Raw genomic sequence first — 19,108 nt, forward strand, 5'->3', positions numbered from 1 at the left:
GTGTGTTGGGTTGGACCCTGCAGCTCTGTGGCTGGAGCCTCAAGGCAGCCCCTCTGCAGCAACCTGCCTCTTTCCTTCTCTTTCCTTGGGGTATTGTACATCTTCATTTTCTATGTGAACACTATGGGGGAAAGGCTGGAAAGGCCTAATTAATAAGTGATCTCCATGTCCTGTCCAGCTCTAGCATGCTGCCACCGTACCACAATAAATCAACATCATAATGCACAGTGGCAACAAGGCCACTAGACAGAATCTCTATATAGAGAGACATAACAGATGATGGAAATGACAAAACACCCTATCCTTCTAAAAGCTACTTTTGTGTAAGGTATATTTAAAGAATATCAAGATTTAAAAAAGTTAAACAAGGGCCGGCCTGTGGCTCACTTGGGAGAGCGTGGTGCTGACAACACCAAGTCAAGTGTTAAGATCCCCTTTAAAAAAAAAAAAGTTAAACAAATACGTTTTAAGGAAGGCATGCCTAGCAAAACGTGTTTCTGAGGCAGTCTGTAATGAAGGCTAAGATCATACTTTCTATGGCTGAAACTGTAGCTGTTGACAACTGTGAAAAGGACATGGCCATTAAGAATAATGTGAATATGAACTAAAGACAGTCACCGAATCCTGAAGATGCCATCATGAAATATATAAATTCCAATAAATAGTATAAACAAGTGGACACAAAAAAATGTAAAATCAAAAATTTTAAATGTGCCCCTATTCTTTCTCCAATGGATATAAAGATAGCAAAACACGATCATTTATTTTAAAAATACAGAGTGATTTCTTTCACAGAGGCTCTGGTGGCATGCACAGATTTACCTTAGCATTCAAGTGATTCCCAAAAGAGTCTTCTCAAATGTATACTGGAGATAAGTTTTTCATTTAAAATCAGCTGTGAGGCCTGGCTGGTTAGCTCAGTTGGTTAGAGAACAGCCTTGGATCCCCATGCTAGCCAGCTTCCAGGGGAAAAAAAAAAACCAACCATAAAGTCAATTATGAGGTACATAGATTTATATATTTACACTATTCTCGCCACTTTTTAATAAGTTTACTTTTTACTTTTTTTTTTTTTTTTTTGCAGCTGACTGGTTCGGGGATCCAGACCCTTGACCTTGGTGTTAGAACACCACGCTCTAACCAACTGAGCTAACCCTTTGAAAAGTTTTTAAATGTCCATAATTAAAAGTTTGAAAGTTCAATTGTGAATTTTATCTTTTAAATTTTAAAATGTTTAGATGTTGTTATATAGAGTGACATGCATAGCTGAATCCTGAATGTATAATTTCAGCCTGGTCAGTTATGTATCTTTTCTGTGCTCTTACTTCAATGAGAGAAATAAAAAGACTCAATTCAGCATAATGTACAGCAGGGCTCCTTAAACTTGAATGTGCATACAAATAACCCAGGGATCTCCTAAAAATGCAGATTCTGATTCAGAAGATCTGTGGTGGGACCTGAGATGTTATATTTTTAACAAGCCCCCATGTATTGCTACGATTGGTCTGGAACCATATCATGAAGAACATGGCTATAGAACCGTGGTTCTCAAACTTCAGCTGCATGAGAATCACTTGGAGGGCTTGTTAAACTAGCCTGTCAGGCCCCATCCTTAAGGTTCCTGATTTAGAAGGTCTGGGGTAGGGTGTGAAATTCTGCATTTCTAACAAGCTCCCAGGTGATGCTGATGTTGCCTGTCTGGGGACCACACTGGGAATCACTGCTGTCAAGGAAAACGTGTTAGATTGTGAAAGCAAAAACCTGGGTTTAGCCTTAGCTCTTACTAACTGGCTCTATGACTTTATCAAGTAGGAATGCATTCAGCTGCAATCATAAGAACAACCAATTAACAAGTAGTGGTTTGTTTTTCTCACTCATTAAGTCTAGAGATGAGCGGTCCACGGCTGGGGCAGTTCTTAGGAAGTCAGCAAGGACACGTGATCTTGCTGTCTTTCTGTTCCACCATCACTAATGTGTGGCTTTTGTGCTCATGGGCACAAGACGGCTGTGGAACCAAGTTCCAAGCAGAAAGAAAGAAGCAGAGCAAACGGGGAAGGGGCATGCAGCTGCACTTGCCCTTTCGAAAAAGTTTACCGAAGAGTCCCACTCCATGACTTCTGCTTACATCCCATTGGCTAGAACTGTGGCAACCATAGGCAACTAGGGAAAACAGGTTGGATTCCCCCACCAGCATGGTCTGCCATAGAGACCTCAGACACAGACACAAGATCTTAATATAACATCAAGACTGCAGAAGCTCCCAAAAGTTAAGTACACATTTCAGCTCTCTGGACCCCACTTTCATCATCTGTAAAATGCAGGAAATGCACTAAACGTAGGCATTTAGGGCAGGACAGTTCATCATTGTATGTGGCTGTCCTGTATACAGCAGAGCATTTAGCATCTTTTTTTTTTTTAAGTTTTTTTAAACCTCCAGCAATTTGTCAGTATCAAATGCCCCTATCGCCAACCACCATCATTGTGATAAAACCAAAAAGGCTTCTGCTGGTTTGCAAATTTCTCCTGGTTGAGGTGGAGCATGGGAAGGGACTATCTTCCTGGGTTGGAAACCACTATACTAGATCATCTCTAGTCCAAAATTGTATGATCCTCTCTAGCCTCTTCACTAAAGGCTGGTGGGTGTTTGAAGACCTGGCTACACAGCAGGAGCATGCGTTCCCCACTTTCCACCCCATGGTGGGCAGACATTCTTTATCTCCTTATTGCTACTTTTATTATTTTTTTTAATCTCCAGCTATTCATCAGTTACTTATTGTTACTTTTAAACCATGACTATTCTACCTTGAAAAAAATCCCCCTTCTTTGAGGCACATGCTACCCAACCTCACCCCTTTCTTCTATTCCGATGATCTGTGTATTTCTGAATCGCTCCTCCACATTCTCCAGAGACTTTCCTCTCCACACCAAGCCTCACCTTCATTCCAGCTGGCTTTTATATGCATATGGATGGTCCTGGTTAGCCTGGCTGTTCCTTGATTTCCTCACCTCCAACACCCTTTACTTCTTCTGTACCTTACACCCACACTCTGGCCAGACTGCAGCCCTTGCCATCCCACGATCTATTCTTTAACCTTAAACTTGGCTCATTCTTGTGTCATTACTTCCTGAACCTCCATTTTCTCATTCCCTTTGCTGCACTGTTCTTCCTAATGTTAATTTCACTTGCCTACGCTATCAGCGCTTTCCTGGCTTCGCCTTCTTCTCTAAGGATGGATCAGCCTGGACATCCTGACCCATCCCTCCTTTATTTCCCTGATCTTCACTTCATCCTGCTGGTAAAAACCCGGCCCTGGTTGTAGCTGACTTTCTGCCTTCTTACTCCTACACTTGGGCAGCCCAGCAGTGCAGTCCCAAGCAGTTGCCATGACTACCAGGTGGCCTCTAACCTCCCCAACCCCTCTCCAGCCCCTGGGCTGTCCTTGTCAGCCCTCTCTTCTGTTTCTTACCTTTATCTACCTCCCCTCTCATTGTCACTCTAGACAGATAATGTCACTCCTACCTGACAGTGAAAATAGAAGCCATCAGGCAGAAGCCCCCTCAACTTCCTGCCCCCCTCCCCTCACCCCACTGAAACATTTATTTTTATCTACACTCATCCTTTCCTCCCTTTTATTGTGGGAAAGTTTTCCTTCCTGTAGTTAATCCCTCCACCTGAGCCCTGCATCCCAACAGCTCCAGCCTCCTCAGGGACCTTGGCTTTCAAAATCCCCTATCTGTCCCTTCAGTATCTCAACATGGAAGCGTCTCCTGTGTTCTAAAAAGCTAAGTTCCCCAGACACTACATTCCTACCTCTGCTGTATAAGTCTCCCTTTCTCTCCTTTACTTTAGAGCAAGGATTCTTAACTTTTTCAAACCATGGATGCCTTTGTCAGTCTGGTGGATAAAATTTTTTGAATGAATAAAATAATATATATAGAATTACCATGGAAACCAATTATATACAATTGTGAAAATATTTTAAAATTATATGACAAGTTTTTGACATAATAATACATGTGCTTTTTTATTTTTGTGTGTCCTTTATTCATGAATTAAATAACAAGGTCTCAAAATGAGTCTAACAACCCCTGTATTTTCCAAGTAGTGATGACTATAAACAATATTTTGTAACATCTGCATGAACTGTAATATGATATAAAAATAACTGTGATTTTTACAGGTGCCAAAGTCAGAGGTATTGCCAATACTACTGAAATATGATGCCTGCAGTCATAATGGATGGAAAGGCTAAACTTTAGTAAGAGGGGAGTGAAAATAAAGATTTTTTAAAAATAATTATTTTTCCTCATCTAAGTTCAAGGATCCCCTAAATTCTAGCCGTCTTTCTCTTGGAGTGGATCTGTGGACTCCAGATTAAAACACTGGTTTTAAAGTCTATACTCCAAAAAATATAAACAAAAATGAAATTAAAATAAAAAGGCCAGCCCGTGGCTCACTTGGGAGAGCGTGGTGCTGACAACACCAAGTCAAGGGTTAAGATTCCCTTACCAGTCATCTTTAAAAAAGAAAAAGAAAAAAAAAAATCAATCAATAATAATAATAATAATAAAAACAGGGGCTGGCCAGTTAGCTCAGTTGGTTAAAGTACCGCTTTGTAAAACCAAGGTCAAGGGTTTGGGTCCCTGTACCAGCCAGCTGCCAAAATATATTAAATTAAATTAAATTATTTTTAAAAAGTCTGTACTTCCTGACTACATCCGTATCTTCCACTAATTTCTCACTTTTATGATTCCTCAAATATTTGTTAGTGTCAACTGTGTATATGGGTAAGTAACCTTTTGCAATCTGGTTTTTACTCCATGGCCCAGGGCCACTATTCTCACTAAAGACACCAATGGTCCCCAAATTTGAAGTAGTACCTTTTTCCATCTCCATATTACTCATCTCCCTGCAGCCTCAGATGCCAAAGCATATTCTCCTTGGAATTTTCTCTTTCTTAGGCTCTGGCCGTATCCTTCCCTATGGCTATGACTTCAGCTGGGAGTAAAAAAAAAAAAACAAAACAGGTCAAATAGCTTAAACCAAAGGTTAAAATACATCTCACATCTTAAGAGATATGGAGCAACTCCAAGCCTGATTAATCTGAAGGCTCAGCAGTGTCACCGGGCACCGAGGGACCTTTTTCCCCCCCCCCTTTTTTTACTTTTTAAAAGATGACCAGTAAGGGTATCTTAACCCTTGACTTGGTGTTGTCAGCACCATATCATGGGATTTCTTGGCTTCCATAACCAGGTGACCTAATTGCTATAAATCTCCTCTTTTTTTTTTTTTTTTTTGTTATTTTGTTTTTTCGTGACTGGCACTCAGCCAGTGAGCACACCGGCCATTCCTATATAGGATAGGAACCCGCGGCAGGAGCGTCGCTGCACTCCCAGCGCCGCACTCTCCCGAGTGTGCCACGGGCTCGGCCCTATAAATCTCCTCATATATACATATATATATAATGTATATATATATGTATATATGTATATATATATGTATATATGTATATGTATCTGCATATATCTATATCCTATTGGTTCCGTTTTTCTGGAGAACCCCAATACAAGCAATTCCAGCGCCATATCCAAACATGACAACATGTAGCTGAAGAAGAGTGTCTCTTCCCGTATAGTCTCTTTATTTTTAACCAGCGAGACCTTCCCCAGAAGCCCCCAGAAGTCTTTCCTCACATCTCATTGGCCTGAATTGCATCATATGTCCCTTCCAAAATCAGTCCCTGGCAAGGAAATTGTTGATAAGCACTATTGGCTTGTATTAATCAGGATTTACTGTTGAACCACTTGGAGGGAGGGTGGAACGCAGAACAAAATCAGGGCTCTGCCCAAAATGAAGAGGGCAGGCGATCAGATCTTACTGGTACACACTAGTTTTTCTTCTACTTTATTGCTTGCTCCTTTGTTTTTCTTTGCCGTACAACTTTTGTTCCTACTTCTTAAGTGTTCTATCATATCAGGTTTTATTCCAGGTTTTTTCCAATCTAAAACAATCCCACACCATGCATTCTCCCTGGGAGACCCTATTCATGCTGTTAAATAAAATTTATAGGAGGCCACTGTTTTGGACTAGCCTCCTGCACTAGGCACCAGCAGACCAGACCAAACCAGAAGGGAGTCACTGATGCTGGGTGCCACATAAGCAAAGTGAATTCTAAAACAGGCCAGTTTAAAAAGACAAACAAACAAACAAAACCAAAAACTGGATATTCACAGCAACCAATCGAAAGGGGCCCAATTTACCTGACCCGGCATGATACAGAATTCCCCTCCCTTTTAACCCTGTAAGGAAAGTAACTTTGAAACAACCAATTTGCTTTTTGTTCTCTGCTTCTGCTTTCCTTGGCCCTTTTCTGCCTATAAAACCAACCTCCCCTGCTCAGCTTATCAGAACACTCATTCTATTTTATAGAATGAGGTATTGCCCAATTCTAGAATCGCAAATAAAAGCCAATTCAGATTTTTTAACCTAAATTTATTGTTATTTTTTCTTTTTTTCTTTCTTTCTTTTTTTTTTTGGCAACTGGGTGGTAAGGGAATGTACTTTTGTATTTTAGCAATGCCTGTGGGGACTGGCTGGTTAGCTCAATTGGTTAGAGCACGGCCTTGTAACACTAAGGTCTAAGGGTTCAGTTCCCTGTACTAGTCAGCCGCCAAAACAATTCCTGTGATTTTTACCACCACCCAGGTACAGCAGGCTCTCCACCTAGACCTTACTTCTCCTCAAGATAGGGGTAGCTCTAGGACCCCTCGCTCCGTCTGGATATCCCTTGGGCCTCTCCAACTCCACCTGTGCCAATGTGCTCCTCCTGAATTCCTTCTGTCTCGGTAAATGGCCCTTCCTTCATTCAATGCCCCAAGACTGAAATGTGTCAGCTCAGACTCTTCCCTCTCCCTCACCCCCATGATGTGTTCCATCATCTTGAACATTGCAGAGTCTCTCCACTCAGTATCTCTAGAATCTGTACCCTCTTCTCTGTCCTTGGGAAGGGCCCTCCTCATGTCATGCCTGGATTCATGTAAGGACCTGGTTGGTAACCTTACCTCTTGTCTTGTCCTCTTGCTCCATTCCAGCATGCCTGTCTCACTGATGCCAGATCTTTCCAAAATGCAAATCTGATTCTGTCCCAGCCCTGCTCAGGATCCTTCTGTGGCTTCTTACTCCAAAGGGCATATCCGGGTCTGGTCCCTGCCACCTTCTTCAGTTCACTACGTGAAACTTTCCGTGTTCACTCTAAACTCAACATGCTATCTCCAACATCTTGGCCTGTGCACATGCTGCTCCTTACACACCATTACCTCTCCCAACACACACACACACACACACACACACACACACACTTTTTCTCTTCCACATGCACTCAAAAGTATTTTAGTTTTGGTTTTGTCATAAGCCATGAAAGCATGCATAATGCTCTGTAACTTGTTTTTGCCACTTGTCATGTGTTGGCCACCTTTCTATGCCAATGACAGTGCTACCTTATTTTTCTCACAAATGGCTCCTTTGTATTCCTTCATAGGGATTTACGTCATTTATTTAACCATACCTCTATTGATGGACACATGGACATCTAGGTTGTTTTTCATCATTATAAACACTGCTGCAGCAAACACTTCTGTACATATATCTTTGCACACCTATCCTAGCATTTGTGTAGGATAGATTCCTCAAAGTGGAATTGCTGGGTCAAAGGTTTTGTCTATTTTACATATCAAGAGAACTGCCAGTTTATCCTCAAGAAGGTATCCGTTTACACTACCACTAACAGTGCATAAAAATAGTATATACTGATAACACCAAGGTCGAGGGTTCAGATCTCCATACTGGCCAGCCACCCCAAAAAATGTATATAAAAAGCAACCATTTCTCAACATCCTCATCAATACTAGATATTATCAATCGTTTAAATCTGTGCTCATCCAGTTTTTTGCCTTAATTTGTATTTTTCTGATTACTAGTGAGACTAAGCATCTTTTTCATATTTTTTTATGTATCATCAACTGTTTATTCCCCCTACTCATTTTTTTCTGAGTGTTTTCTTTTTACTGATTTGTACCTCCTTCCATTTTCTCCACCTGACCAATTCCTACCAGACCTTCCAGACTTGCGCCAGGTGCTACCTCCTCCAAAGAGTCTTCCCAAATTCTCTGGCCGCTCCCTGAACAACTCCCCCCACCGACCCCCACCACCAAAAGCTAAGCCCCCTATTCTGCACTCAGCGCTAACCTTTCCGCATGACCACGAGGCCTGCACAGGACCATGAGGTTTTGGTTAGCTGTCTCTACTACCCCAGCTCAAAGCAGTGTGCAGTGTATAACATAGGCGCATAATGAAAGAATGAAAGAATGAGAAAATGATCCACAAACAGGATTACTTTGAGCTTTATTTCCTTTATCCTATTCCCTGAGAAAACAATACGGAATGAAACAGCCTGTTTTGCTCTATTTCATAACCAAAATGTGAATTTAGCACAACTCCCTTCACATAAAGTGCTTCAGTACTATGACTTCATTGTTTTAATTTTTCCTTCCCTTTATTTTGAAGTTAAATTCCTTGGGGTCATAGGATCCCAGTCTCATGACTAGAAGCAGCTCTAATTAGCTGCCTTTTTTTTTTTTTTTTTTTAAAGATGACCGGTAAGGGAATCTTAACCCTTGACTTGGTGTTGTCAGCACCACGCTCTCCGAAATGAGCCATGGCTGGACCCAAATTAGCTGCTTTTGCATGACATGCATACTACTCTTCCTCCCAGATCCTGGCATAGCCTCATTTCCCTATCTCACACCTCTGCCTGCTCACCTCCACAAGATACCTGTGCTCCTGACATACTGCACCAAGCATTCAGGAAAGGCCAGAAATGAAGGTGCATCCAGAAATATGTTTTATTCAACCTGGGATGTCTAATAAAGGCTCTGGACATTTAACAAACTTGTTAGTTTACAAATGCTGCATTTATTATGAGAGGCAGAGGAAGGCCTCAGACAAAAGAACACACATCCCACTACATTATCATAACCTGGATCAGGGATCTTGGAGCCAAGCAATTTAAAGTCAACATTCAACAATCAAGCTATGGGTAAATGACCTTAAGACCTTGTATCTGAAATCCACAAACCTGGGCCTTCTGTTCAACCTCAATGATAGTTAGATCTGAAACCGAATCTGTGGGATAAGCACTTGGTTTTCTTTGTTTTGTTTTGTTTTTTGGCAGCTGGATGGTACAGGGATCAAACCCTGGCCCTTGGAATTATCAGCACCAAGTTCCAACCAATTGAGCTAACTGGCTAGCCTCTTTAAAAATAATAATAATAATAATAATAATTTAAAGCAACAACTCATTTTGCTTTTACCCTGAATAAAATATTTCATCTGCAGCAGCAGCCAAGGAATACTTCAGTTCCGATTGCATCTAGTGATGATAGTAACACTGGCTAACATGTGTTGAGTGCTTACTATGAGGCAGGCACTGTGCTAAGTGCTCATGCATCACCTCATTTAACTAATGTCAGTTGGTCCATTCTCAGCAGACATGGAAAGCACAGCGTGCTAATAACTGGGAGGATTTACAGTCAGCTCTGCAAATGTACATAAGCATCTCAGTCTCCAACCCATTTCTACAAGACTAGGAGGGCAGAGAGGAGCCTGCAGCTGGTCAGAGATGGCTTCTTTAGAGGAAACTTACAGTGCAACTTCTCCAACTCTGATAAATTCACATGTCCTAACCTGCTTGCCTATAAACTGGGATTTGAAGAAAGTTTTCCCACTTCTGGGACACCAGAAGTTGGAGCAAAGCACTGTTATTAATCACAAGAAAAGATGAAACTTAACCTGTTTCCCAAGTGCTCATAAACTGCTTAAAGCTTATTTGAAAGGAAGTAAACGGAGCGGCGAGTCAAACATGGCGGGGAGGCAAGTTTACTCTGATCCCTGAAGCCTTCTCTTCACCTAAGCAGACTCTGAGAAGGTTCTGGCAAAGCCTCTGAACACAGCCAGCACTTGAGGAACGGTTGTGCTGGGGGAAGGGAGGCTCAAGCCTAACGAAGGAGCTGCCCCCACCCTTAAACCTCAAAAGGTGCAGCCAGACCCTCCCTGAAAGGGCGAGCCTGCGGGGTCCTCTTGGGGGACGCTCGAGCTTGTCCTGGCCAGAGGCGGGGGAAGTGAATCGGGAGGCCCGGTGGGGTGAGGGGAGAGGGGCTGCGGGGGCCGTGGCGGGGGCGGGTGTGGGGCGAGCCAGAGCCTTCCAAGGAAGCCCGGAGGACTGGGCTGCGGGAGCTGGACGGTGGCCGAGTTCTCTTAAAAAAAAAAAAAAGGAGCGGGGGGGGGGAGGGAGAGAGAAAATGAAAGAGAGAAGAAAACCAAAAATCTCGTCTGAGCTTGACTCTTGGCGGTGGTGCTTTTGCCAGCGCCTCTGCAGCGGTTCCCAGGGAAAGCCTGCCAGACAGGGACAGAGGGACAGACCAGTGGAGCGGAAGAGAGGCCAGAGCCGGCTTGCAATGTTCCAGGGGGTGGGGAAGGCTGCACCGACTCTTAAATAATTGGTTCGGAGACAATTGGCCATCCTATGGAAAAGATAAAATAGATCCCTATCTCTCAGCAGGCCTCCAAATAAATTCCAAATAAATTCCAGACCTACGGGGTCTTTAAGCAAAATTAATATGGAGCTTTTGGAAGAAAACACAGAATGATAGCTGTATGACACTGGGATAGGGAAAGGTTTAACAAGGTATAAAACGTGCAAAACATAAAGGAAAAGACGGTAAACTTTACATTAAAATTAAAATCTTCTCTATGACAAAAGACATCATATACAGAGTGTAAAGACAAGCCATAGACTGAGAGGAAATTTGCAACCCATATAACAAAGAATAAATCTGTAGAGTATCTTCAAATGTCTAAGAGAACCCAATAGAAAAATGGGCAAAGAGATCTGGCTGGTTAGCTAACTCGGGAGAGCATGGTGCTGATAACACTAAAGTCAAAGGTTTGGATCCCTATACACAACAACAACAACAAAATATATATACATATATATATATATATAAATAAATATATGGGCAAAGAGTATGAACAAGCAATTCACAGAGAAAGAATCCCAAAAAAGGTCAGTAACAAAAGAAAAGTCAATCAATTTCAGTTGTGATCATAACTGGAAATTTCAACTGCAAAGCCCCATTCAGCATCCACAGAAATGTTAAAAATGAACATCTGGGGGGCCAGCCTGTGGCTCACTTGGGAGAGTGTGGTGCTGATAACACCAAGCCAAGGGTTAAGATCTCCTTACTGGTCATCTTTTTAAAAACAAAAAGCAAAACCCCAGAAAGTAACAAGTGTTGGTGGAGATGAAATCAGAACAACAAATTCAGATTAAAGATTGTGTGTGTGTGTGTGTGTGTGTGTGTGTGTGTGTGTGTGTGTGTGTGTGTGTGACTAGTTGGTACAGGGATCGAAGCCTGGAACTTAGTGTTATCAGCACCACACTCTAAACAACTGAGTTAACCAGCTAGCCCAAGTTTAGAGTTCTTAATTGTCTTTTACTGTATTTGTTATTCTAGAACTGGGCAACATCTCGTTCTATAAAGTAGAATGAGTGTTCCAATGAGCTGAGCACAGGAGGTTGAATTTATAGACAGAAAGGGGATGGAAGAAGTAGAAACAGAAAACAAAAGACAGATTGGTTGTTTCAAAGTTACTTTTCTTGAAAAGGCTAAAGCAGAGGGAATTTCCTTACCTTGATGGCTAAACCTGGTATATTTAGAGATCTGGCTACTAACTCTCCTGATTCCTGAGAAAGTCAGATAAACAATTTGGTTTTGGCTTGGTGATATGGAACATTAGCAGGAGTGACTCCATTTTAGTTTGGTCTGTTGGGCCTAGTGCAGGAGCTCAGTCCAAACCTATAAATTTTATGGAACAGAACCCTTGTCCATTGCTGGTGGGAATATAAAATGGTGCAGCTGCTGTGTTAAACAGTATGGAGATTCCTCAGAAAATTAGAGGGCTGGCCAGTTAGCTCAGTTGGTTAGAGCATGGTGTGATAATACCAAGGTCAAGGGTTCAGATCACCAAACCTGTCAGCTGGAAAAAAAAAAAAAAACAAACAACCCGGGCTGGCCAGTTAGCTCACTTGGTTAGAGTGTGGTGCTAATAATCCCAACCTCAAGGGTTTAAGGATTTGTATCCCCACACCAGCCTGCCAGGGAAAAAAACCAAACCAAAACAAAACAGAATTACCATGTCTACTACTTCTGGGTATCTATCCAAAAGAATTGAAAGCAGGGACTCAAACAGATAATTGCACACCCATGTTCAAAGCAGCATCATCCACAATAGCCAGAAGGTGGAAGCAACCCGTGTCCATTAAGGGATGAATTGATAAACAAAATGGAGGAATCCTGAAGACAGTATGCTAAGTGAAAGAAGCCAGACACAAAAGGTCAAATACTTTATGATGATGCTGCCTATGTAAGGGATCTAGAGCAGTCAGATTCATAGAGACAGAAAATAGAATGCTCATTGCCAGGGGCTGGGGGAGGAGGGAATGGGAAGTCACTGTTTAATGGGCACAGAGTTTCACTTTGGAAAGGTGAAACAGTTCTGGAGATGGATGGTGGAGATGGTACAGAACAATGCCACCGCATGTAAAATCATGCAACTGTATACTTACAACAAATGGTTAAAGCCGTAAATTTTATGTATACTCATATTGTAACGCAATAAACAAAAATAGAAATTTAAAAGAATAAAGTTGGCTTAAATCCAGGCCCTCAACCTAGCAGAGATGCTCAGGTGACCCATTCACCTGGTCCAGCTCATCGACCTCGCCCCCGCCCCACCCTCCCCAGCACCGCCCCCCCCTCCCCAGCCCCGCCCCCCCTCCCCAGCCCCGCCCCCCCTCCCCAGCCCCGCCCCTCCCCCCTCCCCAGCCCCGCCCCTCCCCGCCCCCACAGGTTGCGACCCTGCGGCCCCCGCCGTCTCACCACGCAGGCGCGGAGCGGTGGCCAGGATGGGGCGTGGCCTCATTCTGCGCCTGTGCTGAATTCCAGCCGCCACTGCTGTGGGATAAAATGATTCCCAGGTTGGGCTCCCTGGCCTGTTGGCCTAGTGGAGGCCGACACAGCACACGCGCAAACCGAGCACGCGCGTCAAAAGACGGAGAGAGCGCGCGCTCCCCACGTCCTGCGCGCCCGGCTGCCAGGCCTCCGTCTCAGTCGTGACTCCCGCAGGGCCGGGGCTGGCGTGCCCACGTCTGAAGAGCAATGCCCCGGGAGATCATCACGCTGCAGCTGGGCCAGTGCGGCAACCAGAGTGAGCAAGCGAGCCCTGAGCCCCTCCGGTCTCTGGTTCTGCCTCTTCCCGGTCCTACCCAAGAGCTCGGCATCCACTAGTCCCTCTTTCCCTTCCATGAGTCTCCTGCCCTACTGCGTATGATGACCCAGACCGAGAGCTGTGCCTCAGCCCTGGGCTGTGATGGCTCAGAGACCCAGGTGTCTTGGGTCCACCCTTGAGTGTGACAGCCTCTGAGCCTACAGCTGGGCTCCTCAGGCCTTAGGACTCAAGTAGACTCAGGTGTCTCCCCCTCTCTCCCAGTTGGGTTCGAGTTCTGGAAACAACTGTGCGCCGAACATGGTATCAGCCCCGAGGGCATCGTGGAGGAATTCGCCACCGAGGGCACTGACCGCAAGGACGTCTTTTTCTACCAGGTGCCCCCAGCGACTTGTCCAGGGCCGGCCGTGGCCCGGGGTCCCTGAAGGGAAGGGCAGCGGCCTGGTACTGGGAAATCCGCTGGGCAAAAGGGCCAGGCGGCTGGCTTGAGGAGGGAGGGCCGGCAGGAGCCAGTGTTGGGAGGACTGAGGACTGGGCGGGTCCTAGCCGATTGGGCCCCTTCCCGGACTCCCCTTGACAGGCGGACGATGAGCACTACATCCCCCGGGCGGTGTTGCTGGACCTGGAGCCCCGGGTGATCCACTCCATCCTCAACTCCCCCTATGCCAAGCTGTACAACCCAGAGAACATCTACCTGTCCGAGCATGGAGGAGGAGCTGGCAACAACTGGGCCAGTGGATTCTCTCAGGTGTGCAGGGAACCATTCCAGAGACCCTTGGGTACTCCTGCCCCAGGCTCAAGCAATCTGTGAATTTGACCAGATCAGATTGAAAATAAATGAGACAAAGAGATACCCTGACCAGAGGGACAGCCAGGGAGAGGTTTATGCAAGTTTTGAGCAAATCATTTGCAAAGTAGTATTTTGGAGTTGAGGGCTACATCTGAGGCTCTGCTTCAGGGTGGCAACAATGTCCCAGGGTAGAGCTCTTGGCGCTGAGAAGAGACACTCTACAGAACCTTTGACCTGACCCTCCCTTCCCATGTCACTATACAGGGTGAGAAAATCCATGAAGACATCTTTGACATTATAGACCGAGAAGCAGATGGAAGTGACAGTCTAGAGGTGAGGTTCTCCCTATAGGGGTGGGGGAGACTGAAGAGTGCTGGGGAAAAAGCAGGAGGTGGCCTGAACAGGTGATGTGATGGGGAACTGGTTGCCAAGGAAACCAACCCTGTGCTGTAAGAGTTGGAATTCACAGCTCCACCCCCACCTCTGAGGAGGTGGAGGGGTTAAATTGACCTCCAATGGCCAATGACTTAATCAATCATGCCTAAGTAATGTAGCCTCCATAAAACCCCAAAGGGGCTGAGTTCAGGGGGCTTCCAGGAAAGTGAACATCTACATGCCAGGAGGGTGGCCACCCCACCTCCATGGGGATGGAAGCTCCTGCACTGGGACCCATACAGACCTCACAGTATGTATTTCTTCACCTGGTGTTTATTTATATGCTTTAAAATGTCCTTTATAATTCACCAATAAACATCAGTGTTTTCCTGAGTTCTGTGAGTCATTCTAGCAATTTTTTTTTTTTTAAAGATGACCGGTAAGGGGATCTTAACCCTTGGCTTGGTGTTGTCAGCACCACACTCAGCCAGTGAGCCAACCGGCCCTCCCTATATAGGATCCGAACACGTGGCCTTGGGTCTATCAGCACCGCACTCTCCCGAGTGAGCCACGGGCCGGCCCTTCATTCTAGCAAATTAATTGGACCCTAGGAGGGTGTAATGGGAACTCCATAGCTTTTTGGTTCTGGAGAATATCTCTTTTCAGCACAAGGAACTCTACCCTGGGACACTGTTGCCACTCTAGAGCAGAACCCCATAGCTTTTTGTTTTATAGCCATTTGTCAGAGGCACATGCCACTTGCAGTTGCCATCGGAAGTGGAGGGCAGTCTTTTGGGACTGAGCCTTCAACCTGTGGGATCTGACGCTATCTTCAGGTACAGATGCTTTTTGACTTACAATGGGGTTTCATCCTGGAAAAACCCATTATAATTTAAAAATATCCCAAGTCAAAACACATTGGGTTGTGTCCCAATAAACCCACCATGAAATTGAAAACTTGTGAGTCAAACCATCGTGCGTTGGGGACACTCTAGAGATAGTGCCAGAATTGAACTGAATCAGAGGACATCCAGCTGGTGACTGTTGCAGAATTGGTTGCTTGCTTGTTGTGTGGAGAAACCCCCACACACACATCTAGTGTCAGAAGCGAGTTGTGAGAGTACTGTTAGAGAAACTGAGTTAGTTTCTTCCTGTATACACACAGGGCTTTATGCTGTGTCACTCCATTGCTGGGGGGACAGGTTCTGGCCTGGGCTCCTACCTCCTGGAGAGACTGAATGACAGGTAAGCCTGTGTTTGGGAAGATGGCATTAACCCTGGTTCCCTGGGTAATGTCTTTCCTTTTAGTCACTTTTTCCTCTTGAGCTGGAAAGTCTGCCACTACCCCCTTTTGGGTCTTACGGACAGACCTACCCAAGGAACATCTTGGAAGAAGTAACTTGGGGAACAGGGGATTTACTTAGGGAAGGGAAGGGATCTACAGATTTTCATGCTTGAGGCTTATCTTTTTTGGCTCTGAAGACTCAGTTCTGTCCTCACCACTTTTGCATAAGAGATTGGTGGCACTTGGAAAAGATTGGTCCCTGTTTTCCCTAGAAAATGGGCAGATGCGCATTGATGTACCTCGATGTACAGAGATGGGCGGTGATGGGGGCCCTTCCAATTCGCTGTGTGCCCTCCCCTTTTCCCCCTTTCTCACCCTCAGGTACCCCAAGAAGCTGGTGCAGACGTACTCGGTGTTTCCCTACCAGGAAGACACGAGCGACGTGATGATCCAGCCCTACAACTCACTCCTCATGCTCAAGAGGCTGACCCAGAACGCAGACTGTGTGGTGAGCAAAGGAAGAAGGAGGTGGGGGCTTTGGTCTGCCTCCCCTAGCCAGTGAGTCACATACACTCTGCCCTTCCCAAGCACCTGTCCACACAGAGAACAGAGGACCACAAAGTCATACCCTTCAATCCCTGTACAGCCAACTGCCGGGGGAAAAAAGAAGTCATACCTTATGGGCCGAATTATGAAATAAGGTCCCCACCTCCAAGTTGCTTACAGTCCTTTTAGGCAGCAAGACTCCTAACAAAGTGAATATACCCCCACCACTACCATGTACTCCCACTTTGCCTAATTAATGCCTACTCACACTTGAACTCTCAGTTCAAGGACCACTTTCTTAGAAAACTTTCTCTGACTGCCCAGTCAAGGTCAGATTCCTTTGTGCATATTTCAGGTTGTTAACTATACTTTTCTGTTGTTTTATATGAGGGTAGTTCGTGGAAAAATTGAATTAAAAATTAATGTACTGTACAGGCCAGCTGCCAAAAAAAAAATTGATATAAATCTTTCCATGAACTTTTTGACATCATATTTGACATCAATCTCTCCACCAGACTGTAGGCCTGATGAGGGGAAAGACCATGGCTGTTTCCTCTCCATGGTCTCTCTAGATCCCGGCACAGTGTGTGGCACAAGGGGGCATTCACATATTTGATTACTAACCTGCATAGTCCAAAAGTGTCTCATGATGCCCCAAAGACAGTATATTTTAAATGAACAAACCTGCTCCCTGATTTTAGAATTTAGCAGGGAATAAGCTAATATCTTATTTCTATGCCCCCTTTGTCCCCCAAAATGTGCTGTGATCCTCTTTTGTCCCCCCAGGTGGCGCTGGAAAACACAGCCCTGAACCGGATCGCCAGAGACCACCTGCACATCCAGAACCCGTCCTTCTCCCAGATCAACCAGCTGGTGAGCACCCACTACCCACTCCTGGACTCCTTTGGACTGGACACCCTCCTTGCTGGAGGGCCATCTGGGGAAGGGAGGCTCATCCAGGCCAAAGCCTATGAAGTGACACCCCTGTCCCCAGGTGTCCACCATCATGTCGGCCAGCACGAGCACCCTGCGCTACCCTGGATACATGAACAACGACCTCATCGGCCTCATTGACTCGCTCATTCCCACACCCCGGCTCCACTTCCTCATGACCGGCTACACCCCCTTCACCACGGACCAGTCAGTAAGAGCAACCCTCAGTGGCCAAGGCCAGGCTGGCCCTGGACCTGGCAGGCCCCAACCTAGTCTCTCTCTTCCCCCCACTACCCCAGGAGCTGCCCTCTGCAGCTCCCAGAGGCTCTGCGCTCAGGCACAGATCTACAGCTTTCTTGCTGACATGCTCTCTGTCTTCCCATCTTCCTGTCTTCCCTCTGCCTTTGGCTCCTGCAGGGCTTGGGTTGTATGGAGTTGGGTTTTGCTACTGCACAAGGGCACGAGTTTGCTGAGCGGAGGAGGGCGAAGACCGTAATCCTGTGGCAGAGACTCAGTACAGACCTGAATCTAAAGACATTCCCCACAGAGACCCTCCTACCCCGAGTCTGACGGGAACATGTGTTGACCGCTGTTCTCTGTCCATGAATCAATGGACTGTGCCCTGAGTGCTGGCCTGGTCCCTGTGACCCACTGTCCCATCAGGTGGCTAGCGTAAGGAAGACCACGGTCCTAGAAGTCATGAGGCGGCTGCTACAGTCCAAGAACAGGATGGTGTCCACAGGCCGGGACCGCCAGACCAACCACTGCTACATTGCCAACCTCAACATCATCCAGGGAGAGGTGGACCCCACCCAGGTGGGTGAGGCCCCTCAGTTCTACCCCCTGAACCTGCAGGGCTAGAGGAGAGGCTACCATCACCACTCCTGTGCCCACCCCAGGTCCACAAGAGCCTGCAGAGGATCCGGGAATGGAACTTGGCCAATTTCATACCCTGGGGCCCAGCCAGCATCCAGGTGGCCCTGTCCAGGAAGTCTCCCTACCTGCCCTCAGCCCACCATGTTAGTGGTCTGATGATGGCCAACCACACCAGCATCTCCTCGGTGAGTCTCGTAGTTTGCACTTTTTTTCCCCTAATTGGTTTCCTGATTGTGACTCACCTCTCTCCATCCCAGTTGCCCCTGCTTCCAGCTTTTTTGCTGTAGTACAGCCCAGCCTTGATTTCCTGGCTCTCTGGGCCACATTGTTTCTCAAAATTCTTTGTCACCCTTGCTTTCTGTTTACCGCAAGCTCTTTGAAAGGACCTGTCGTAAGTACGACAAGCTGAGGAAGCAGGAGGAATTCCTGGAGCAGTTCCGCAAGGAGGACATGTTCAAGGACAACTTTAATGAGATGGCCACGTCCAGGGAGATTGTGCAGCAACTCATTGATGAGTACCATGCAGCCACACGGCCAGACTACATCTCCTGGGGCACCCAGGAGCAGTGAGTCCCCCAGGACAAGGACCCTCATCTGCCTTATTGGTTGGGCCAGGCCCCATCTGACTGACCACCCCCTCAGAGCACAGATCAGGGACCTCACACGTCTCTTTCTCATACACACACGTACACACATTCTCTTTTGGCCTGGGGACATGTTTACTTCTCCTCTTATGAGACTATCTTTAATAAAGCAGTGGACATAAATGAAGTCACTGGTCTCTTTGAAGGCTTTAGAAACCGGGCAAGGGGATGCCTGTTCTTTTCCCATCACTCTGATGGAGTCCCTCCCCATTTCTAGCATCTTCAACTCTGAGCAAACGGTCTCCCCCAGATTTTCCTTCTGCCTAATTTTGGAGAACACAGGTGGGGTTTGACCTACCTGAAATTCCTTTCCAGGG

General features: G+C 45.9%; 1 protein-coding gene across 1 annotated transcript; it reads left to right on the top strand.

Moving 5' to 3' along the window:
- Nucleotides 1–13,059: 13,059 nt before the first annotated feature.
- LOC134389420 (tubulin gamma-1 chain-like) lies at nt 13,060–18,834 on the top strand. Its single transcript, XM_063112987.1, has 11 exons — nt 13,060–13,324; nt 13,607–13,719; nt 13,923–14,090; nt 14,397–14,465; nt 15,673–15,752; nt 16,174–16,300; nt 17,125–17,211; nt 17,333–17,482; nt 17,935–18,087; nt 18,171–18,332; nt 18,520–18,834. The coding sequence occupies exons 1-11, from the start codon at nt 13,276–13,278 to the stop codon at nt 18,715–18,717; spliced, it is 1,356 nt and encodes a 451-aa protein (XP_062969057.1). The 5' UTR covers nt 13,060–13,275; the 3' UTR covers nt 18,718–18,834.
- The last annotated feature ends 274 nt before the right edge of the window (nt 18,835–19,108 follow it).

This window comes from Cynocephalus volans, chromosome 10, assembly GCF_027409185.1.
Source record: "Cynocephalus volans isolate mCynVol1 chromosome 10, mCynVol1.pri, whole genome shotgun sequence".
Lineage (NCBI taxonomy): Eukaryota > Metazoa > Chordata > Mammalia > Dermoptera > Cynocephalidae > Cynocephalus > Cynocephalus volans.

Coding starts and splice junctions, on each gene's coding strand:
- LOC134389420 (XM_063112987.1), top strand. CDS start 13,276: ATGCCCCGGGAGATCATCACGCTGCAGCTGGGCCAGTGCGGCAACCAG. Junction 17,212..17,332: donor TCTCCCAGATCAACCAGCTG/GTGAGCACCCAC, acceptor CCCTGTCCCCAG/GTGTCCACCATCATGTCGGC. Junction 17,483..17,934: donor CCTTCACCACGGACCAGTCA/GTAAGAGCAACC, acceptor CTGTCCCATCAG/GTGGCTAGCGTAAGGAAGAC.